This window comes from Agelaius phoeniceus, chromosome 4 (assembly GCF_051311805.1).
Source record: "Agelaius phoeniceus isolate bAgePho1 chromosome 4, bAgePho1.hap1, whole genome shotgun sequence".
Taxonomy (NCBI): domain Eukaryota; kingdom Metazoa; phylum Chordata; class Aves; order Passeriformes; family Icteridae; genus Agelaius; species Agelaius phoeniceus.
Genome location: NC_135268.1, coordinates 33,849,471 through 33,873,938, shown reverse-complemented (window position 1 = coordinate 33,873,938; position 24,468 = coordinate 33,849,471). Strand labels below are relative to the sequence as shown.

The 24,468-nt window shown below is 36.7% G+C and overlaps 1 protein-coding gene across 11 annotated transcripts in view; it reads right to left on the bottom strand.

Moving 5' to 3' along the window:
• The window catches only part of RAPGEF2 (Rap guanine nucleotide exchange factor 2), a 184,525-nt gene that overhangs the window by 8,738 nt on the left and 151,319 nt on the right, over positions 1 to 24,468 (bottom strand). For all 11 annotated transcript variants that reach the window (XM_077177254.1, XM_077177247.1, XM_077177249.1 and 8 more), the window contains 15 exons: positions 24,310 to 24,462; positions 23,768 to 23,932; positions 20,713 to 20,820; positions 20,418 to 20,621; positions 20,209 to 20,317; positions 17,759 to 18,005; positions 13,194 to 13,351; positions 9,030 to 9,270; positions 8,392 to 8,775; positions 6,632 to 6,843; positions 6,428 to 6,551; positions 5,788 to 5,811; positions 4,576 to 4,799; positions 3,558 to 3,737; positions 1,664 to 1,816 (listed from right to left, as the gene is read on the bottom strand). In XM_077177254.1, coding sequence (XP_077033369.1) covers positions 1,664 to 1,816; positions 3,558 to 3,737; positions 4,576 to 4,799; positions 5,788 to 5,811; positions 6,428 to 6,551; positions 6,632 to 6,843; positions 8,392 to 8,775; positions 9,030 to 9,270; positions 13,194 to 13,351; positions 17,759 to 18,005; positions 20,209 to 20,317; positions 20,418 to 20,621; positions 20,713 to 20,820; positions 23,768 to 23,932; positions 24,310 to 24,462 — 2,686 coding nt within the window. The remainder of the gene's footprint in view (positions 1 to 1,663; positions 1,817 to 3,557; positions 3,738 to 4,575; positions 4,800 to 5,787; positions 5,812 to 6,427; positions 6,552 to 6,631; positions 6,844 to 8,391; positions 8,776 to 9,029; positions 9,271 to 13,193; positions 13,352 to 17,758; positions 18,006 to 20,208; positions 20,318 to 20,417; positions 20,622 to 20,712; positions 20,821 to 23,767; positions 23,933 to 24,309; positions 24,463 to 24,468) is intronic.

Sequence of the window (24,468 nt, the reverse complement as noted above, 5' to 3'; positions counted from 1 at the left end):
GATTACTGCTTAAAGTAATCCCAGAGACCCTCCCATACAGTCTTTTTATTCTGCAAAGCTACACTACAGAGATGATAGATGAAGACCAGATGTTTGGGCTGACTGCTTATTACATATCTTAGCTGAGAGAGGGGCAGGTTTTCAAGTTTTTTTTTGTGATATTTGGCTCACTAATTAATTCCAAATTCCATATTACCAGAATTATGGTGAAATTTGGAGGTAGGTAGCACTGACATGGCCTGACTGAGATAAAATCTGCAAATCATGTCATAGAAGCAAATTCAGCTTTTCTTTCAGTATTAAACAAATTGTGCTGAATGTTCTTGTCAGCTAAGTTAAAGATCATTAAACACATTCACAAGTCACCACAGTTTTCATATTTTGCTTTCACTCTAATCCTAAGTGGCAGAATTACTTCAACTGATCTACCCCAATTCACTTGCTGAGAACTAATGCAGGAAATTAATGCTGTCATTCTTATCTGAAAGAACATATCATTAGCTTCATGTAACCATCAAACCAAGGATGTTTTTTTAAATCACGTTTATGATTTGCTTTTTGAGGAAATAAAGTGCTGTTCACACTGTGAGTCAAGTACAGAATTCCAATTCCTTTTTCAAAAAATGCATAGGCCTGACCATATTTATATAAGTTCACTCTTTGCTAATGTAGTATTTGGGAGAAATAATGATGACAGCTCAAGGTGATATATCCTCTACATATTATCCTCCTCCCTCTCTCCTTAGTAAATAACACTTCAATAGAAGTCACTTCAGTCCCTGAATGTATATTTTCAGTCCCCAAAAATGTATATTTTACCATAATGCTCTATTATGTAACTTTAAACTAAACTTCTATGCTATCCTGAAAAGAGAACAACTTAGAAGTTACATGCAATACATCTAGCCTATTATATTTCCAAAGTGTGGAAGTATGTTTAAATTACAGGACAATGCCTCCTGTATTTTGTAAATTCATAGCCAGAACTACAACTACCATGAAAACAAACAAGAAAATAGTTTTTTTTCCTAAATTCCCTTTAAAAATAACTCTGTGAAATTACTTAAAAAGATCTGGATCAAGAAAGCTTCAATGTATAATACCATTCCTCAAAAATTCATACACATGGTTTAAATAATCAGGCTGCTATTAAAATATTCTGTAGTATAAAATATAAATTACGATACTAAATATTCTGATTTGAATTCCAAATACCTTAAGCCTTTCTGTCATAAGTAGGTCACATCCCATTCAGATGCATGACACAGCAAATAATTCCTCTGATAGACCAGTGTGGTCAATGCTGCACAAAGATTTTAAGTTTCAACCTGCACACCCCTCCACTGAAGGCAGGAAACACTCATCATTGGAATATTTTTTTGTCAGAAGCAGCTGCAGTCAGAGTGATCTGCTTCATCAAATCCTGTATCATACCAAGCTATCTTTTCTGGCTTTTGATCACCAGAGGGCTTTCAGGTACCCTTGAAATCAGGTTTACAGCTACCTTTCATATATGCCACTCTGCACCACATTTTCTGCCCTCTTGCTGGCCTTACGTGACAAAAATAGGAGCAGCAGAATTGAGTATCCAAATTCTCTCTCAGAAGCTTCCAAAGTCCATGAGCTTCAAGAAACAGGATTAGAAATACTGAACATCTACTACCTTTCCTTGGAGAGCTCTGTGGTGAAGTAGGAGGAGAAGAGAGCTGCGAAGACGCACTTGAGACAGCGTCTTCAGATTGTTTCTTGTGACGATCCAAACTTCCTTCTTCCGATAGTGAAAGGATTTTCTTTAAAGCTTGTGGGGAGTTAATGCCTTCAGGTAAGAATTAAAGTAGGCAGATGTTAAGTCCAGTATAAATACACAGTTATATTTCACAATGCACTTACAGAGCAGACACCCCTCAGGAAGAAAAAGCTACATATTTTTCCTGTATATTGCTGAGTTCCTGACACCAGCTTAAATGAAGCAAAATGTTAAAACATATTCCTGTTTAAAATATAGTGCTTTATTTCTGCATATTAGTGCAGATGACCTTTCATTCTGGCCACTTAAGATAAATACTTTGCCAGAGAAAACATGAAGATTTGATGTTGCAGAATACTGTCTCAACATATAATTGAGGATATGCATAGGAATGGTTAGTGAGAAACTTGAACTAAAATTAGCTTAAATACAGACACACACTCATCTCACTGGTTAGTGAAGATTTATATAGTAAGAACTTAAACTGCTCTCCTGTTTCTTTTCTATTCAGAGTAGCCTAGAAGGTCAAAGGAAGTGGGAAAGAAAATTAATAAGGATTAGGCTTATGAAACAAGGCCATCCTGCAGCTGCCTTTCTCTCTCTCATTTTTGAGAACTATCTCTGCACCAGCTTATTTTGGGAAACTACAGAGTAAAAACATCCTGAAGATGATGCATGATGTAAAGATCTAGGACATCAGGAATAGCTTTTCCCAGACCACAATTATTCATCTTTCTCTTCCCCTCCCCTCAAAGATACACCCTGGGACAGCCTTATAAGTGAAGACAGAGTTTCTCTGACAGTCTTGCCAATGTTTGTGGTAGAGGTTATTTCCAAGCATTCATGGACTTTTATCTTTGATCTGTTGGATCACAATCCTGCTATCAATAATTCACAGCTGCCTGATCATCCTAACCTAGTCAGTTTTCAGAAACTTTGCCACTATGAGCAAAAAATTGCAGTTTATGAAGCTTCAAAGTCCTTTTAAAATTAAAATTTAATGGTAAAATCAACAAGATCTAGATGAATATTGAATTGTTTCTTGCTCATTTTGCTGCTTCTGATGCTTTCTTGCAGCCTAAGCAGTGCATGAAGAAAACCAATAAAGAGTGACATCGGAATTAAGCTCTTGTGCAATAACCATCATGAAAAAGTAAAGGCCAGTTATGCTACATATACTTCCTAGGGATTATGGGAACAGTATTACCATACTTGTGATTAAAAGAGTTCATTAATAGTGCATATATGTTTTGTACACCTGTTGGGACACAGATTTGGAAATCAGAAGAAGTTCCTACAGTCTGGTGCCTTTCTGTAGAATGTGGAGGCAACAACAACTGTGTAACAACAATAAAAAAGCAGAAGGGAGTAGAAGCCAAAGGAACAATTGTCAATGTGAAAGTTCAGACCCACATTTCTAACAGTACTGCCAATTCAAGCAGGCCTCAATTGCACCTTAAAAATCTAACTTGTGAAGAGATACCAAAACTTCTGAGGCATCTCAAGAAGTCCAGGTCCCTACTTCCTCTAGAAAAGTTAAGGCAAGATCCCAAGGCAAACAGTGATAAACATTTATTCTTTCCAGCTGCTAGCAATGGGTAAATACTTACACTGATTAAATTGACTGGATGCTTTCCCTAGATTTCTTTCCATTTCTGAAGAACTATGCCCAGACACCACATGAACAGATATAACCTGCCTATCATACTACCAGAAATGGAAGTCAGGACCTTATTTGATTAAAAATGTCTTCCCAACTTAGGCAAACAAACGTCAGAAAATTACACCAAATTCTCCTTGCTCCACCTACCAAATGGTGGGAGGTCTTTGACTGGCACCTTCTTGCGAGAGGGGTAGAGAGACACGGCTGGGACCTGCAGTGCTTGGTTTACTTTGTGCTGCTGCTGCACTTTCTGCTGGATGCCTGCCCGGGGAGCCACTGGTGACGTTTCAGATTTCCCAGATCGCTTGTCTCCTGTGTTCTTCGGCACTTTGCAAGAAAGGGGACAAAACATTGAATGACTGCCAGCCATGGACACAGTGGTGTTTTAGTCTGAGCAGTGCAAAGCCCTCTGATTAACAATTAAAAGATGCTGAAATACTTGTCCAATTAATACAGCATGATATCTTTCGACAGAAAAGATGAAGAGGAAAAGAGAGGGATATGTAACTCCATTTAAAATATGTACATTATCAATTATCAATGAATGTTTTCTTTCTCAAAATAAAGCTCTGATAAATAACCACTGTTACAAAAAATATGACCAGAAGTTATACTGGGCTATCATAAGGACTACAACTGATTCAGAGCAGACATATAATTACTTCTTTTTGCTACCCTGCAGGACAGGAAGGGCACAACATACAACATTTCTTAAAATCAAAGCGAAATGGATATCCAGGATAAGTTTCCCCTCTGCTGCCCCAGGTATAGCCCTCCAGGTATCTCTGAAACACCTGGACATAAGAAAATCCCCTACTCTCTCAGAATAACCATATTGTTATTCACACTAATAGCCTCAGTATATCAGAAATATAGAAGAACTTTTGACTCCTCTGTACCCTCTGTACATACAAATCTAAAAACCATTGTGCACTTCATTGTGACATCATCTTAAAGCCTTATCACCTGTATGTATACTATGTCTCTATCCTGTTAATCCACAGATTATTTCCTTAGGATTCATAGATGTTTAGTACTTGAAAATGACTAGATAAATAATTTTCAACTTTATTGTCTAGTTACTGTTCCCAATTGATTCCCTGAACTAGAAACAGAGTTATATTGAACAGTTTTCTTGAAATCCCCAACAAATGACAATGCTCACATGTGTTTGTGGCTGGCTCACACTGCAGAGAGAGTGTCTGAAGGCTCTCTTCATCCATTTCCAGATCCAAGTTTGAGAGATACTGCTTCACTTTCCGTGCCATCTGAGCATCTTCATAGAGCTTTTTAGCATTAAGAAAGGAGCTGCGACGGACCCGCTTTTTATGCCCCCCTGCTTGTGCAACATCCAGCACAGCTGCATTGGCACTGCCCTGGCTGAGAGACCTGGAGTAAGGGGGGCAGAGGAGGGAGGAAAGAGAGCAAAGGTATGACTTAGTCCAACATGATATCGCCCGATAAACGTGAAACATGCAAGGGACTGCATGAATGTCAGTCTATGTCAAAGCTTACATGCCTCATTCCAGTAAGTCAAACAGCTATAACAGATAGAAAGATGAGGGCCAGGAAATCTTTTAATGGCACAGATATTTTAACCTATTTTGCTCCAGCTAGGCAATAACACTTCACACGTCTAGAAAAGCATTCAAGGTAGTTCTCTCACATAAGCCATCTACTGAGAGGACTGGAGCATTAGGAAAAGCTCATGCAGTGAGGCAGTGCTGACAGAAGACTATAGGTGAGGTTTAAATTCAAATACATATAAATACATTTTGAAAGCCCTCTGAGTTTTAAATCAGACTGTATACAAAATGTACAGCTCAGTTTTACAGAATAGAACTTCTTGGTAGCTTGCAAGACTGAAGAGAATTTTGTGAAATAAAATGATTGGCTAGTTCATGATGAAATAAATGTCATGCACATTTATGTATATCTATATGAACGCTATGCATTGATCCTGAATTGTTAAGGTAAAAATGATGGCTAATTGTAATATGAAAGTAAGTTAGTCAAGCAGATACTCTAAGTTTCAACTTTTGAAGTTGATTGTGATAATTGTTTAATAGATATAAGGAAATTAACAGCTATTTTCAGCTGTTGCAACCTTGTCATTTTGTAATTTCATTTTGACAAAAAGTCTCTTCCTTCAGCAATTTAAACTAGAGGTGGGAAAAAACACTCCACTTCTACCTATGACCACTTAAAAATAATTTACAGCTTCTGTGTTTTAATCTCAAATCAAATGTATTGTCAGTAAAAAAGGGTTACAAAAGAAAAAAATGTCAAAGCACCAGAAAATTAAAGAGCAAGTAGGAAAAAATGCAAATGGTAAAGGAAGAATGAATGTCTGCGTGTGTTGTCTCCAACCACTTACCCCAAACTTCTCCATTTCTTCTTCCTGCAAGTGAGAGCCAGGAAGAATAAAGCATGGGTTTAAGAAGAGACAGAGAAAGATCACAAGCTCAGAAAGAAAAAGACCAGACCTCAGGACAAGCAGTTCTGGAAGCCCACAAACATTAAAAAGAGCCTTGACTTGGGCATACAATCAGATATTACAAACTCTTCTAGCTTAAATTAAGAAAAAAGAGTATGCAATAAGCTTGTCAAATATGAAGCCAAACAGCATTCACTCCAGGTCTTCTAACACAAGTAGCTGACACTGCTTCAGATACATTACCACTTCTACTAAATCCAAATTATAAGGCTGACACCCATTGATATTTCAACTAGACTAATATACTAATATGTTTTCAGGACAGTTTCTCTCCCTCCCACAGATAAAATCTCATTTTTATGACGTGACCATCAAATACGGAATAGTAAGAAACATTTTAGAGTATCAGTAACCACAAAATGTAATGGTTTCTCCAGTTTTAGACCACCACGTCATGCTGGGCAATTGCTAACACAAAAAATTCATACTGCTCCAACAGAAGGGGCACATAAAAGTCCCTCTTGCTGCCACCCAGCCTTCCCCCAGCTGGGGAAAGCTCTGCCTGGTACAACACACTTACCTTGTTCTAAACATGAGAGCAGGATCCATGTTCACGGACGCCATGCGACCCACATGGCGTATCTCCTTCGCAATCATCCGCAGCTTCTCAAAATTCACCAGGCCCTCCACTTTAGAATCATTTCCTACAACCAACAACATCAGTGATCAGGCAGGAAAGTTGCTTTTCCTTAGCTAGTAAAAGGTGATATACTTCTGCCTTTACCTTCATGAAGGAATGTAAGGTCTTTTTTGATGACAGGAAACAGGGGGATAATAGGGGGCTGTAGGTTTTGGCTGTTAAGGACGTTACGATATTTTGCCATATTCCTAGATGGATCAAACAAGTCCTGTAGATCTTGAAATAGTTTTTCATACTTGCTTGGAAGCTTCTCCCAAGTAGTTCGGAGCCTTGCAACTGGTGCCAAATTCAGGCCACTTGAAACAAAAGAAGTGCAAAGAAGTTAGAAGAACAAGAGAAAGAAACAAAAAGTCCTAGAGAAGACCATTTTAAATTTTGTATGGTAGAAATGCCACATAGCCAGAATACATAAGCACAGCAGTATCAATAAAATAACAGAAATTAAAATAATTCTTTTTACCAGCATATATTACAGAAGATCATTTTTATAAAAGCTATAAAAACTGGAGATATCTTCATGATGCAACCATAAACAGAAAAAAGTTACACTTGGATGAGTAATTAAACCTTAAAGAGGATATGTATTTGTTACTTAAGAACAGTGTCTGAGTTTGAGTTAAGACTATCATAATCTAAGTACCTCAGGATGATCACTTATTTCCAGATTAACAAACTGGCAGAAAAACCATCTTCCACCTACATGATGATGTTCAGGTGGTGACAGCACACCAACCCACCTTCTTTCTGCAATAATCCTTCTGACTTTGTTCTTTCAGGATGAAATTTTGTAAAATTCTCTATACCACAAGCTGTAGCTGGTACAAACCCCCTTTTTCCACTATAATGACATTGACTGCCTTGCTGTTAATTTCTACCTGGTGGGAAAGTCTGATACCTAGAATCTTTCCTTCACTCAAGTTTTTCCTAGCAGAGAGGTGCTTATATTTCTCCTTGAGATTGGCTGAAATAGCTGAACAAAATCTCAATATTTTGATGTCTCAGAGATGCTGACTGATCATCAGCATGGATCCTTGACTTTGGAACTTGCCTTATTTGCTGAATAGTATTCAAACCTACTCATTTTTTTCCTACTCACAGTAAAAGTGTCACATTCAATCTGTTGACTGAATGTCAAGATGATGACAAGACCTTGTGTCAAAGACAGTGATAACACTGTCAGTTTACCTCAACATGAGCTTTTTCATGAGAGACAATATAGGGGGATTGTTTGTTTTTGTTTGGGTTTTAAAGTAAGTGTATAAACACAGACATTAGAGTTTTCTCCCTCCCTCCCTTCTCATTCCAAAACTAAGAAAAGTTTTCTGAGATTTTCAGTACATTTTAAAATTCTTATTACAAGATCTTTATTTACAGACTATATTAGGGCATCACAGTCTGTCATTGATTATTTTCAGATTTCCATGAAAGAAACTGCTGATACAAAGAAAACAAAATGCAACATATTATGGCTGAATGAATTTAAGGTATTGGGCAGTAAGACAAAAATGAGCTGCTTTGGGGAAATTAGCTCATTCATTTGCAACAATTGTGTGGTTTTCCTGTTGTTTCTTTTGATCTTTGTCCTTAAATAAATGCATTAGTTTCTCTAGTGCCATGTTCACCTTGCCACACTATCATGAGCAGCAATTACGTAACAGTAGCATTTCAAACAATATTTCAGCAAACATTTCAAATTGCAGAAAATGCCCTCCTTAGCAAATTGCCAAGCAGACTGTTGATGTTAGCAGTATAAACTGGTTTACTCTATTAAGTACTTTTTTTTAAGACTAAAGTAAGTAAGACTTTGCTTTTTACTTAGAAGTAAAATTATTAGAGGGCAGTACCTAATGATGGCAAACATTGAGTTGAAGTTCTTGCATTCTCTGCAGTGTAGCGCTATCTTAATGAAATGCTTAATGATCTTCATCCTTTTCAGCTGGTTGGTTTCTCTCAGAATCTCAGAAGCCACCCAGAAGGTTTCTTGATTTATCACCTCTTCAAACCTTTTTAGATTAGTGCAACCTGTTTTTGATTTGAGTTTAAACAAGTCATCTATGTATTCGGTGGGTTCGATATTACGGAACAGCTCAAAGTTCCTCATGGAGAGTTGGGTAGCCACCTCAACAGTACTGAGCTGTAGTAGGGAAATTTGGCTTTCCCTTAATAACTCTTGGGCATCTTCATCTGAACAAAGAGTTTCTGTTTCCATGTTGTTCTTCAGGTAATACCTGTAAAAAACAAAATTCAGAAAAAGATATAATATAGATATAGTATACCCAGATTAATGCTGAGAGTTACAGCAATGATTCTGTTGGAATCTGAGAAGAAAATGAACTTCACCAGGCCTAGGTATTAATGAGATGTTGCATAAGCATCAATGTGTTGCAAAGAAACAGAACATTAAATAATTAAGTAACACTCTTTAACAAGATTTTGACTTGATAAAGTGGCATCGTCAGCTTTAGCTCAGTCTCCATCTTACCTGCCACTCAGCTGTATCCTGTCAGCAAGCTTGGAGAGCTGGTCAGGGAGCCTCCTCTGCTTGATGACACCCTCAGGTGTGACAGAGACCTCACACAGTGAGTAGGCATCAGGGGTTGCAGTCAGAGCAAACTCCCTGATGGCCTGGATGACCACTTCCTTTGCTGTGGTGTCCTTGCTGATCATTATGTAGCGACTTTGCTGGTCTGCCTTGAAAACCCGCAGAACTTGGTCTGGTAATTCTGGAAAAAAATTACAAGCAAGTCATGCAATTTAGTAAGCAAAGAAAAATAAAAACTCAATGGTATAAGAACGAGCAAGTCACATGGAGTTTAATTATTAGTGTTATCAGTTTTTACTTCAGTAAAAGTCCTGATGAAAAGCTAGGCTCTTACTGATAAAGAATATCTTCAGTAAAAACTAGTTCTATAAACATCCAGGAAAAGAAGCTAGTTAGGCTATAAATAATACAAAATATTATAATTTTCAACGTTTGGACAGACAAACTAATGAGCATGAATATATTGAAATCCAAACCCATTGATCCACTGAATTTTGGTAGTTATCACTGTATTATTAGGATAAAAAAAAAGATAAATGAAATTATACAGGTATCCATCATTGGGTTTTTTAACCTCAGGTATTTTTAACTGACAAGTATTTCAAATAATTTAATTTCTTCCCTCTGATAGAAATAAGCTTTTCTAGTTTTGTGAGGCATGACATCTACTCATTTTTCTTAAATACGTTTCTTCATAAAAATAATTAATTTTGTTATATTAAAGCAGTCATACAAGCAAGAAAACATATAATAACAAGAAGCCATCTAAATGAAGGCTTCTGAAATTACTATAATGAAAAAATAGTGGAAAAAAAACCTGCTAAGTGAAAACATTCACTTTAGTAGAACTAGAGGATTTTTTGACAAGACCTGAATGTGCATAACATGTATTCAAGTTACTACAGAAAGATCTATTCAGCAGCAGAAATCTTGTGACAAATGAACAGAACTGAACACCTCCCCACTGCTCTTGCATGTTTCCAAAATAATAATTTGGAAAGCATTAAGATGAATCTCTCTGATAAGAGTTCATTTACATGCCACAAAGGCTTTTTAGGCTTAAATATATTATTTTTCAAATTTCATGCAACTGAGCCTGTAACTTTGAAACTCACAATAGTTTTTGGCAGCTTGAGAAGCACTAATACTAAAACACACTAACACTGTCTGATTATATCATCAGTTACACATAAAGGATATCATTACAGGCCAGCTTTTAGCCCTTCCTAAGCATTTGAGTCAAATGCACAAATACTTCACAACAAGCAAGCCAATTTTGCCTTTTATCACCAACTCTACACTGACCCATCTTCCTTCAGTAATTAGCTGAAGAAGGATACAGAGCAGAATATTTTCTGAAATATTTTCTACATTTTTTGACATCTGGAGGAAGGCAGATGCCAAAGACACAGGCTTTTGGAGATGTTGTTCAAAACCAGACCCTTCTCCAGATCTTGCTGTCTCTTGCTGTTACAGAAATATTTGCCAAAGAAATGCTGTGAAGTTGAGAAGCTACTGTAAACAATACCAAGGTGAGAAATTGTTTAACAGTCCCTAGAAATAAAGTGTTTTGTGCAACAAGAAAATAACCTGCTCTGCTGGGTCACTGAAATCAATATGAAGAAATGCAGAGGACAGCAAATAGAGGAGTCCCATCTTTGCACTGCATTTTAGCACCCAATTTCTCAGGCTGCCCACCTATCAGAGCTGTGAGGAAAAGCTCTACACAGAACACATAGACTGCCAGCAAGTGAAATGATTGCAGCTATAGCAATGGTAGCAAGTAATTCAGCCCACTAATTTTTAAATAAAACACTTGAAGAGAATTGTAATCACCCCCCTTCACTGGTTTTCAAAAAGGGAAACTGGAGTGGCAGGCTGAAGAATGCAATGCTGTGTGATAGGAATCTATTCCTTCAGAAAGATTGTGAGGGGAAAGAAAAAATACCAGTGACTGGCAGTTCATCATTACTCTATTATTTTGACTTCCAATCAAATAGCAAAGGCAGCACAAGAAAAGAGAAATCAAAGTGCTATTGAACATTTAAAAATAAACCTTTAAAAGTATATTTGAGACAGCCTGATCCAATCAGAAGGGAAACTAAAATGACTCCTTGCAGATTTCAAGCTGTTCACACTTTCTCCTCAAAGACTACTCTTCTAAAAGGAGCAAGTTGTTTTATTTTTTATCCTGAGGGATATTTCTCGTAGCCTCAAAGGACAGCTGCTCTACCCATTTCTCTTTCTCCTCCAGTGCATTCAATTTCTTGCAAGCTGCCTCCATTTCCTTCTTTAATTTAGACCAAGGTAGTAAAAGGAATTAAAACTGCAGGCTTTAATTTTTTCAAGTCTTGAAATATATAGAGATATAATTCAACACTTCTATATACAATGTAGCCATCTCTAAAGTCCTTAAGGTTTATGATTTTCATTTCAAGCCCCCTTTTCCTTCCTTTCCACTCAGGAAAAGAAAAATTGCCTTAGAATTACTGTCAAAATATTCAGTGTGTGGACATTCAGGCAAATTTTAACCAAAAAAAAAAAAAAAACCACCCAAACAAAACTGACCCAAACAAAAAAAAAAAAAAAATTTTTTTAATGAGGAAGAAATACATTTTTTCTACAAAGACAAAGAAAAACTGTTAAAGCCTTGGAGTGATGGCATTACATCATATTGATCTCCTTCCCTCAATGCAAAATGCAAACAGTTGAACCTTATTCATTTATTAAGCTTTTCTGAACTCCATCTGTAACACTGAAAGGTCTTGGGCCTCATGGAAGTTTTTCTGAGCTGCTTGAGTCAGCAATACCCACAGCTCTGGAAGTTGGCCACTTGCTGCACTTAGCATTAGCACTTTAATTACCTAAAACTGTCAGGTCTAGGTAAGTGGCAAGGTAGAGAAAGGAATTTTCATCCATTTCCCATTTATAGTAAAAGTCCTGATGAAAAACCACGCTCTTACTGATAAAGAATAGCTTCAAGGTGTCGGACACTAGTCACTGGAGAAAATACAAAAAACTATCCACTTTCCAAGTCTCTCAGGATCAATCTTAGGCACTGGGGGAAAAATCACAAACCACCTCCTTGCAATCTCCTCTAGCCCTAAAACACCTGACTTGGAGTAATGTTCAATATCACAGTTTCAAGCACAATGATTGGCCAGTGTGTAGGCTGATATTTAAGCACCATCCCTTTAGCTAATCCTTCAGGTAATGTTTGAAACCCCTCAGTCTTAGGAAGGAACTGAATTTTCAGTTTTACTTTTAGGTAATTCTCTAAAGATTAGGCTAAAATAACCAAGTGTCTGCTGAGCTACCATCACTATATCCTGCTCCAGAAGCTATATTTTAATAGCAAAGACTTGGATACTTAACTCAGGAAAGGTTTCCCACTAAGAACCTTCCTGCAGCCAGATAAGAGCCCAAATCCCAACCCTACCAGGAGCTCCAGCTAAACCATTTTTATAAGATAAGGCTCTCAAGTTTCTCATAGTCTCCCCCTATTTCTCCCTCATTCACTCCTGTGCTTTGATCCTCTCTAAATGTGTTCATTTTTTATCTATTTCAGAAAGGGATTTTATATTCAAAGAATCTGGCATACAGCTGTAGGGCAAGGTGACTAACAAGAAACTTTGAAACTCTGTCCCTTACAAATGTAGTACAAATTATATAAGTCTGTTCAGAAAAAAACCGAAATACATGTCTTGTGTCTCAGCCGAATGTGCTTTCCCTTTACTATGAGCTAATGATCTGCTATGCCATTTGAAAATATTGCAGTCTTGAAAACAATGATCCACCAAGGCAAATTATAAAATACCAAGCAAAACAGATTATTACTGACCAAGAATACTCAAGCAGTAAGAAGCACTCTGTATACAGCATACATGAAAAACAGACATCTGTTATATGTAGGTAAAGTATATTATAGCAAATGGAATAAATCCTCACTCATGAATATGTGGCTAATTTGTGTATGACAGCAAACAGTTAATAAAAACTCACATGCCTCTTCAGACTACAAATCCACACACAAAAAAAACCCCAAACCTGAACTATGAAAGGAAATTAAAAGGTCAAGAACTACAATAAGAAAAGGCTCCTTACCTGGAGTAGTGTTAAAGTCTAAGATGCGGTGATGAGACTGCAGCAGGTCGGGGTTACTGGATGACAGGGTTCCACTGACAGGTAAAGCAGGAGGAATGTGCTTTGTTTGCCTCAGTCCTACAATGCTGTCATCCTGAGACTGGCCAATTCCAATGTCACTGCATCCAGAAAGAAAAAAAATCAGGACTTACAGACATTCAGAGATTGGCTATACTAGAGGGATGCAGTGATGTCTCTAGTGCTACATTTTCATACTTTCAACTGTTGATACAGCAATTGCTATTTAGAAGTCAAAGTTCTCCAGACAACAGGACTTGCTCTGTGAACAGTCCACTCAGAGTGACTTGATTTGCCTGCTCACACTGCCAGAAGATCGTCACCACTAAGCTCTGAGGAGTTGCCAGGCTCATTTTTTAATGATTTTGGCCAATATGTTTGTTCAAAAGGTGGTACACACCTCATCATTCTTGCACCAACCCATCACCCAAACTTTGAGTAATACTGCTGTCCCCTCAGTGCTCTTTTCAGGCCTGGACTTCACAGATTTTTGATCCCATCACAGACAGGATTTGCAACTATATTTGTGATGTATTGTAATCATACTATATAAGATCTGTCAACAGACAGATGAGAGAGGATCATTTGAGATCATTTGCTTTTCCCACCCTGTATCACTTCTCTGAGTTTCTCTCCACTCTGTGTGACTGAAATGACACTAGGTAAGGCTAAGCTAAACAGCCACACTCGGGTGCTATAGGTATCCTCTCCAAGTACCTGGCAGCTGTAAATAAACTATTCTGTGATGAAGGTGAAGTGTTTTATCCATTAAATTGTGTAAGGCAGGGTCCCACAGGAGATCAGTAGTGCTAGATGGATCAGAGACAGAGCTATCATCATGTAGGCACTGATTTGCTTATTGCTTTTGAGTTCATAATAACGTGAAGCAGAACACCAGCCACAAGATGTAAAGCTGGAGACAGCCATTGAACTTCTCTAAATATACAGATCAAAACCCTTAATAAAATACTCATAGGGTGTAAAATGTTGAATAGCAGTCATTATAGAAAGTGAAAAACATTAAAAATGTAGCAAGTATAGGCAAGACCTCTCTAAAAGCCAAGCACGTCTAAATCTGTATCTACACATTTGAATAAAGCATAAATCAGAATTTAGACTTCATTGCAAACGTTACAACTAAGCCAGTCTAGTAAATTAAATGATGCAACACAAATCACCACTTGTACCCTAATGTTGGGCACTTAAGCCTTTGTCTCTATCCATCCTTGGAAAACCTAAACAGAAGTAATAAAAGCTAGATAATTACCCTGATAGCTGTTACAGCAGCAATATCCTTTTGTGCTTACTGATGACTAACTCTACACCGTGCACCCTTGTACCACTTCTTTAAGTGCTATGAATTGAACAGTAGTCTGGAAAGCTAGAACAGTATCTGAGCACTAAAGACACATTTTTAATGACATAGACACAAGTGCTTTTGAGAAGGCAATGCATGGTATCTCTCTGTGTTGTGTTTGGGTTTTCTCACTGTCTTCCTTCTAAAATACAGATAACTCTGTATTACCAGAACACTTCTATGAATTGTAAATCTCAAGCCATGAGAGTGACAGAAACACTCAAGTCCATTGGAAACAGATATAGGATTCTCTCTTAATCAGAAGTTAAGGTGAATCTGAACATTTGTATTTTTGTACTTCCACATCAAGCACAAAATACTGTGACAAGCAGTGATAACCTACTCAGCCCACAGCACCCTCCTGCTAAGCCACAAGCAAGTAAGTCTTTCATTACAATCAATCAAAAGAGTTGCCAGCAATCAATATCAGGTCCTTCAAGCAGGAACCACTCCATATTTAAAAAAAAGAAAGCAAACAAAAAACCCTGCAGCCCTAGTACCTCAAAATGTTTTCTGGTGGTTCTAAACTACTATACACCAGATTTCATAAATACTGCCAACAACAGTATTTTCTCCAAATTCAAATCAAATTAAGACAGTGTGAATCTTATATTACTAGTTTCACTTGCATTATGCATTCTTTTTGCAGTTTGCCAGTTTATATAATCTTATACCTATCCTATATGTTATGACTGAGGCAGCTTCAGTAAAGTGGATCAACTCTGAAAATGTTAGGTTTAGAAGCAAAAAAAGTGTTTAAAATTGTGCTTGAGTTTAAGTATTCATATAAGAAATTGGAAATCATTTACTTTACACTCAGTCTACTCTATTTTTTAAACTTAAATTAAAATCTGAGTTCTAACCTATGCAAACAAGTAATGAAGTCTAGAAATATCAGATAAAAAGGGCAACATTAAAAAAATCCAGGTCCCATGAAGATCTACTGTTAGGTAAAATATTTTTATTATGCCAATGAAAGAAGATTGTGGTTTTAAGGAAGCAGCATTTATATTGCTTTCTGTATGCATCTGCCATGCAGGGAGACACTAACATCAACTAAGAAATAACTTTCCTGTTGAATGACAAACAGGGTAGAAGGGATAATGAAATGACAGAAGTATCTGAATGCTGCTTCCCTCAGAACACAAAATCCTGTGCACCCCACTGCAGGGCTGCAGAGAGGAAAGAGACAGGGGCTGCTGCTGTGTCTGGGATGCTGCTCTATGGACCAGGCAGAACTTTACCAGAGAGGGAGGTGGGAATTGTGTTTAATCCTTTTTTGGACCAATTGAGCCTACAGACCACAAAATCACTCTGGGTCAGAAAAGTAAGCAAAGAGCTCCAGTGGAGATTGTACCTGTAACCCAAGAGATGTCTCACAGACACTGAAGAGAAGATTTCCCTGTAGGTGCAGAGGAAACGGTGCTGTTTGCTCAGTTTGGGAAGTTATTTAACCTTATTGAACTAAACAGCAGGACTGAAGAAAGTCCTGCTCAAACTGATTCATCTTTGGTATACTGATTTAATGTCTCATGAAGCAGACAAGCTCCCTCTAAGACTGACCTCATTCTAGTTTAAAGATTGGTTTTGTCTGGCTACATCCTCAAGGCACTGGAGCCTTCTGCAGTCTTCAAACTCAAAAAACAGTGAGCAGTTTCACCTCCCAAGCCAGCTGAGTCGTGAAGTCTTTAAATGCCTACTTTAACTAAAGAGTAAATCAGCTTTCTCACCACTCTTGATTTTCTTATATGCAAAAATGTGAAACTAGGTGAAGTCCCTTAATATATTCAACACCAGTAATTAAAAGGAAGAATGAGATTGATGCTTTTACACGATAGGGGAAAGAAAAGCACAAACACTAAACTCTATAGCTACAGATCTCTATGCAGAAACTCTGCAGACAAAAACAACTGAATGTCAACAGGCTTTGCAGACAAACTGCTATATATAACACATAAACAGAGCTAGCAAAAGAAAATAAAATAGGTCAAGTTTTTCTGAATCTTACCCAAAGAGGTCCCTGCACAGAAAAAGTATAAAAATGAACGTACATAAAGGGAAAAAAAAAAATCAACATGAAAATTTTATGCAAATGCTATGAACCATAGTGACCAATGCAGAAAGACCTAAGTATGCACAGCTCATCAGAGAAACACACATGCAAGACCAGTTAAATAAAGGAAAACATGCTAAAGACAAACAACACAAACAGAGGATTTACAGATTCTCCTCTATTGGAAAGGTACTGCCATCAATTCAAGAAACAGCCATTATTTGTGTATAACAGTCTATATTAATTTAATAAATTATTACTAAAATTCTATATATAATTTTCAGAATAGTTTTCATTTGGTAGGCAATATCTAACATCAGTTAAGCAAACTTTTTAAGTAATGGCAGGGAAAAAAGCCCGGCATTTTCAGCACAAGTGTCTTTTTTTTTCATTTACACATAATAGTTTATTCCTTAGTGGGACACAGGAAAGAAAAATGCAAGAGAAAACTGATCACACAACTACCCTCTACCATTCGTTTTCCCCCCATCAATACCATTTGCCTTGGCCAAAAACCAGGTTCCCATAATACCATATAAAATTCACTCTTCTATTGTTGCCAGCAATTTTCAGAACTCTATTTCTAAAATGTGTTTATAGAATAAAAGCTATCAGATAGCATATTTTGCTTTCATTAAAAAAAATAAACTAAAAAACCACACACAATTCTATCAAAGAACCCAAGTTAAAATTTTAACCTCACATTCCTTACAGCAGTACATAAAAATTCTTATACACCACTGGAATGTGGATACATTGAAATCTTAGCTCATACCAACCCTTAGCAAGTAACCTGCTTGCAGAATTATTCTGAAATAATTTTAGTTAACAGTCCTCTTAAAAGAAAAAGGAAAATGACATAAAGAAGTATTTGGTCATTACTTGATCTATAAGAAACAAAATACATCTAAATTGATGTCAGGAGCTGCACTGTTAGCAGTCTACGCTTGTTCAAACATTCAGAATGGCTTTTTCTGATATTTTTTCAGATATAAACATGATTTGTATTAATAAATAAAAAAGTATCACAAATTATAAGTTCATTAGGAATTCTTATAATTTAATGCAAAGGAAATATTTAGGAGGAATTAAACTCACTTGTATGGTTTCTGAGGCAGAATGCTGATTCGAGTCTTGTCAAGTATCTTCTTTAACTTATTTCTTCCCCCAACTGTGTTGGCTTTACTTTTCTTATTCACTTTTTCTAATCCTATTACCTGCTCCACATCAACAGCAAGGTCAGGGATGGAATAACGACTCGCCTTTTTAATATCACCAATTTTAGGCAGGTGGGGAGCACCATTTCTTTTTTCCTCTGACAACCTTGTTAAGAGTTCTTTAAAAACTGCACAAGACAGAAAAAGGGAGGTAAGAAAAAGGACAAAAATGTAAAAGAAAGCTCTGTGCACCAGACCAGTTCAATATTAATCATTAAAAAAAAATAAATTCGGCTATTCAGTCAATTTCAGCATTAAATTAATTTAGGTATAAGACTTCAAAAACATTTTTGCTCTTAAAAATAACATTCATTTTCTGTAGTATGAATCAGAAAAACAGTTAATTGGCCCAGCCTAGAAGAGAAATACACAGGTGCCCACATGGTTACACGGATGGTATCAACAGAAGGAATTTGACTTTTTAGTCTAAGGACAAAGGCTTCTGCAGAATAGCAGCATGTATAAAAGAGCACATTAGAGAAGACTGAGATAGAAAAAGAAAAATGAGAAGGAAGTTTTTAACATAGAGGCAGCAACAAAAGCTTTCAGATGGACAAGAAATTATTAGCAACAGCATCAAAAAAGGAAAACAGCAACAAAGCCATAAGGAAAATAAAGCAGGAGACTACTGAGACACCTTGGATGTTTGACAGGGCTGTTGTATCCATCTGCCAGAAATACCAAAAAAAACCTCCCATTGTCCCTCAGCTCCCTAGCAAAGAGTCATCTCTGAGGCAGAAATATCTGATAAATTTGTAAATTAGTTCTTCTACTGCAACTTCAAGCCTCAAAAAAACCCCAATACATTTAAATAAATCATACAAAACTGAACTGGAGAGCAAGTCATGTATTCTGAGTGTTAAAGAGGAACTCTCCATACAAAAATGGAAAAATCCTTTGATGACTTGATTTGTAATAATAAATAAAAAGTGATAATTAAAACTAAGGAATTGTAGAAAAACATAGCAACAATGGCAACTAACTAAGGATGAGTATTAGGGGCTATGTTTTACTGTTTTTTATTAATTCTGTCCTTAATATTCTCTCATATCTAGAGGTACAACAAATTACCAAGAGACTTCAAAAGCTTGAAGTAAGACACTGAAGTGGAGGAGAGTAAACCCAGCCAATAACTGTACTGTTGAATAGGACTTAGATGCTGGAGAGAGAAATTAGGTAAAGATAAGAAGATGCTGTTGAAAAAAGGAAACTGCTTTTAGGATTTTTGGAGAAGAAACTCTGCATGCAATACACAGAAAATAACTGCTCTGGGACTGTACTATAATCTGATTTCATTATTTACACTGGAGACACAAGATAGGAAAAAAATTAGAAAAACACTTCTGAAGCAAGGAAGAAATGGGGTTTAATCTTTTACAGAGTAAAGCAACACATGAAATTCAAACACCCAGTGTGAGGAGGATAGCTACAGAACTTAACACAGAGAAACAAGAACATCTGGCTAAAAAAGCATGTCCAAATATATCAAGAAATGTCTCTAATTATTAGAAACAACTGAAATATTAGAATAATTACTGCAAAGCAAAAAAAAAAAAAAAAGTCCCAAGGAAACAAAGAGTTTTAAGACTTTTTGGCCAATGACTTCTGGAGATAACATAGGCAAACTAAATCTTCAGTTAGTGCAGTGATGTGCTGTGGTGATATTCTGCCCTACTTACTTGTGATGAAGAACCCGATCCTGAAGGAGATACTCAAGGAACACATCACTAAATTGTGTAAGTAATCCAAGTACCCAGTGGTAAAAAACCAAACCAAACCCCAATCTATTCACTACTTATGATGCTAATTGGGGTCCTGAGCTGCTTGAAGACTCTTCCATGTGTACTTTAGTACTTGTTAGAGGGAAATATGTAGACAACAAATACAGAGGGTAGCAAGAATCTTTTCACTTAGCTGTCAGGAAAGGTTGTAATAGTCTTGAGCTTGTTAAACTTAGAGTGGGCTGAAAAACTACAAGTAAATTCAGCAGACAGGATAAGACCACTGATCAGCTGCAATGCCTGAAAAGGCTTCTTTCTTAAGAGAGAACTAAACATTATATATACAAGCAGGTTTTTAAAGTTTGAGCTACATGGTCAAAACAGCTCCTCTTAATCCAGAAACTTACACTTGTGAGAGGGAAGTCACTTCATGTAAATCCCTACTCAGAAATTTTTCTTTGCAATTATGAACCTTAGGTACTTCAGGACCTTCATGTTTCCTTTTTCTATTCTCTCCAGTACAAAAGAGTTTCAAACAAAACTATTTTAAACTATTAAAAAAAATTTAGATCTCTATCAAAACTAGAATGAACAATGCAGACAAACTTACCAAATAAATTGGTTTTCACAGTGATAGACAGATGAGTGTTATTTCTAAGGATTTCCATGGCTTTTGTCAACTGAATGTTTTCAAAGTTTTGACCATTCACTTCCAATATCTAAAATTCAAACAAGTTTGAAAAATGTTCATGTAGTGAAGAGAAAGGAAACAAAAAAAAAGGAGGGGGTAATGGAGAGACACATTTTAAAATTACATACCTGGTCTCCACGTTTCAAGCCTGCTTCTGTAGCTTTGCTACCAAAATCTACACTGTCAACAAAGATTCCAAATCCCTTTTCTGACCCTCCCAGCAAGATAAAAGGCAAAGGGGCTTCTCGAGATGGCTTTGTTAAGGTTATCAATCTTCGTTTAGCTTTAGCAGCACAAGCAATATTTAACAGCCTCAAATGTCCACCCATTTTCTATAAGAGAAAAGCATAGTAAGTTATATATAACAACAGCCTGGCTATTCCCTGTTATCCCAAGTTGTCAGAAAAAAACCCTCACTCTTACCTCCCTCTCCAAATTGTTCTCAAATTCTTCCAGAAATCGAGTCATAGCAGGATCTCCTTCAAAATCATTGAAGTGATTGTTCACCCACAACAATACTACCCGTGTAACCTGAAAATTCATCAATATTATAAATACATTGCTGGAATACTCAGAACAACACTACTGCCAAGTCCTTTAAAAATACTGGTCATTATAGCCCCTGTAAATTTTCACTGGAATCTTATATAATACATATACATATGTATTATTATATACTATATTACTATTACTATACTATTATCTTATATACATCCAAATCAAACTTCACTAATATGCAATTATATATCAGGAGAATAGAAAAAAATTAAGTATCAAAATTGCTTTCACTTGTATAAGCAATTGTATGCTGTATTTCATAATGAATGCTGCAAGTCAGAAAACACTGGCTGTATCAAATTTTATTAATAAGAAATAGTGCACACAGGTAGAAGGAAACAAAGTAGATCCATTTCTGACTTATAACAATTTCCTGTTCATGTACATTTCCAAATCTGCTTAGTTCTCCAAGCACAGGATCACAAAGCTTACAATACAGCCTAATATTGGCTCTTGAATCTCCTAAGTCTTTAGATGTGCCACCATTAACTTCATTTGGCATTTAGCTCTGTAAAAGAGCTCCTCTATGTTTATAGAGGCAGGAAAAACAAGATATTGCAAGAAGCAGGAAAGATGTTTTAACAGCAAAAACAGCAATTCCTTTCCTTAGAGCCAATCTTTCCATTTACTCCTCCTTTTTTCCCTCCACCGGCTACTCTCCCAAGCAATTATGATGATAGAGTTGAGAAGAATCTTAACTGGTATTTTACAGTTTCTTAGGAAAAAATCTGAAGAAATATTATTAATTAATACTAATGAAGGCAAAGCCACAAAATAAGAGCGGCATTTTTTAAAACTATATGCTTTTACTCTGATATTCTTCTTTTAGTGTGTGATTTGACCTGGAATATCAGCAGCATTTGTCCTGACAAAACAAAAGTGTTTTGGTGTCTTGAATTAGTATTGATTCATGCTATTTTTAAAAAGTTGCTGAATCCAAAACAGTTGTGCCACTCAATGCTACCTCTAAAAATACAGCTGCATTTCTTCTTTTATGCTGGGAAAGTAAATCAGTAGGGATAAATCTCTAAACATTTCAAAACCTAATGCTTAAGAACAAAGTCTCACACAATTTAAAAGTCTCATACTAATTTTAATTAGTGCTAACCCCCGCCCATTCTTCGTGTCTGCACAAAATCCAAACTTCTGCAGCCCCATGTGCTAAAGGTCTGACACCAGGCATGCAAAACCAATCCCTGCCACCCTCAAAGTTTCTAAGTAGTTTTCCTTTTACCCCAGAAAGGAAATTAATTCAGAAGAAGTGCTGAAATTAATGACCAAACTAACCAAACACTTCAGAATTCCTCAAGTTCAGATTTCAACTGAAGGCAACTAGCCAGCTCTACGTGCTGCAGCTCCCAGCCACAGGAAAATACTTGAGATTTCTGCACCTTTGAAATTGAACTTCATTCCTGTTAAACAGTTCTGATATTTTTCATTACTGTGGATGACGCTGGAAGATCCAGAAAATGTCTGGTTAAATTTAGGGTAATTGCAGATTATTAAAACTGTCTGGGAAGTTGCAAGCTGTACCACGCAATGTATTTTAAACTACTGCAATGACAGCTTCACTGTCAATGCTGCTTTTAGAGTTGGGACTTACTCATCTACACCCAGAGGACACTGAGCTGGGAGGAGTTGAACTCTGACTTCAAGACCAATGCTCTTACTTGTGTCACAAATCAGGAACAGCATTAAAAGAGGATTAAAGCTGTAAAATCAAGTAACTTGCTGCAGAGCAAAATCATTGCTAAGGCTGGATGTCCAGAGTCCCACTCAGAATGCTCCTGAGTACTCATCATCTCCAGAAAGTTTCACTCACCCCTTACTGCCTATCAGCACCCAGTACAAAACAGCCAAAATATTCCAGATTCCTTATTCCCTACTTGCTTATCTCCACTTGTCCCAAGCTGTTCTCTGCCTCTTGCCTTTCTGTCAGTGCTGCTGGAGGTCAGAAAAGGTTGGTTATTGAGGCAGCAGAACAAAGAGCTGTTCTGTGTTCAGACTGATACAAGCAACTGTGCTGGCTCATGCTTTTAGAGGCTGAGGGGATTGTCCATTGGAGGACAAGCAACATAACTTTAAAGATGAACTCCAATATCATAACTCTGAGCAGTATTAGCTGCAAAGCCTATCCTCTGTCATATAGAAGATCCTTCTGTCAAGGCTATACTAATGTTTCTGGAAGAAATACCCAGATTTAAATAAAAGCTGAGAACTAAATTTCTTTTTCACTGTACTAATATAATTCCCATGGTTTCAAATTTACACAAATCTGGAAATTTTTAGAATTCTTTAACATAAGAAGAAGTTCCATACAAGAGGAAATAAAGCAATACAGTTTGAAGGATGATAAAGCCTCAATGGCCAGTGTGCCAAAACTGGATGTGCCTTATTCTTCCATCATGGAAATTTTGTTTAGGGAAGATATCTGATTGCTTTCTTGTGTTTGGGCTTGGTAGCTTTTTTAATGCTACATAAAGCACAACAGATTCTTAACAATGCATGAATTTTCTATTCTCTTTTAAAAAAATTATTTTTACCATGTTGAATTAACTAACAATATGTACAGAAAACACAGAACTTAGTTATATGCTCAAACTTGGAGACACAATAAAATTCTACTGAATTACGTTAAATAAAAATACAATTGTAAAAAAGCTTCCTGTATACCTGCAAGCAACTAAGTTGTAAAAACACAGCAAGATAAAGCATGGGCAATTTACCTTGCATGAACACGTTCTTAGTTTTAGCCATATATTCTACCATTAAAATATGTCACCAGCTATTTGTATCTTATTCAATTTAGTCATTGTCTCTAAAGCATATTTTATTCTTATATTTCAATGTAAATGGTAACAATTCAGGAGATTTTAGCTTATATTTCAGTGCAAATGGTAATAATTCAGGAGATTTTCACCTTATCCCTGAGGCTGGGGTCATTGAACCACTCCAACAACTTCTTGCCCACTTCCATTGGGCTGGAAAGAAAGGTCCTATATGTCAATAGGAAGTCTTCTATAAAAGTTGGGTCTACCACAGAGTGCTCTTCCACCAAATGCATTGTTAACCTTTCAGCTGTTCCCTATTGAAAGCAAAAAATTGAAAAATCATACTTATTAACACATTTTCAACACATGCAAATTTGTTTTCTTGTAGCATACTGAAGACTCATCACACTAGAAATACTGCCATCCATTAACTGATGTGCTAAGCAAACATAACAGCTTGACCACTGTGTTAAGAAATGCAAAAAAAAATTAAATTATGTAATTAATCTCTATAGAAATCACCTACTTGTCAACATGCCTAATTCTTTTTAAAAATCTAGAAATATTAACAGTCCATTTTCAAACATTTATTTCTACAATATACATCTCAACTGATGCTGGCCCTAACTTGCCAAGTTATGAGGTTTACAGAACACAGACTTTTTCAAGAGACTCTCTCTTTTCCTTTTACCTTGATGACAATGTGGCCTTTCCTCGTTCCAGTGCGGTCCAGCTCCCTGTGCTCCTTCACCATCACAATCTCCCCTTCCTCTTCCACCTTCTGCATGTTCTTTTCCACTTGATTGAGGATGCGGCAATAATCTTGCTGGGCTATGCAAACGAACTGGAA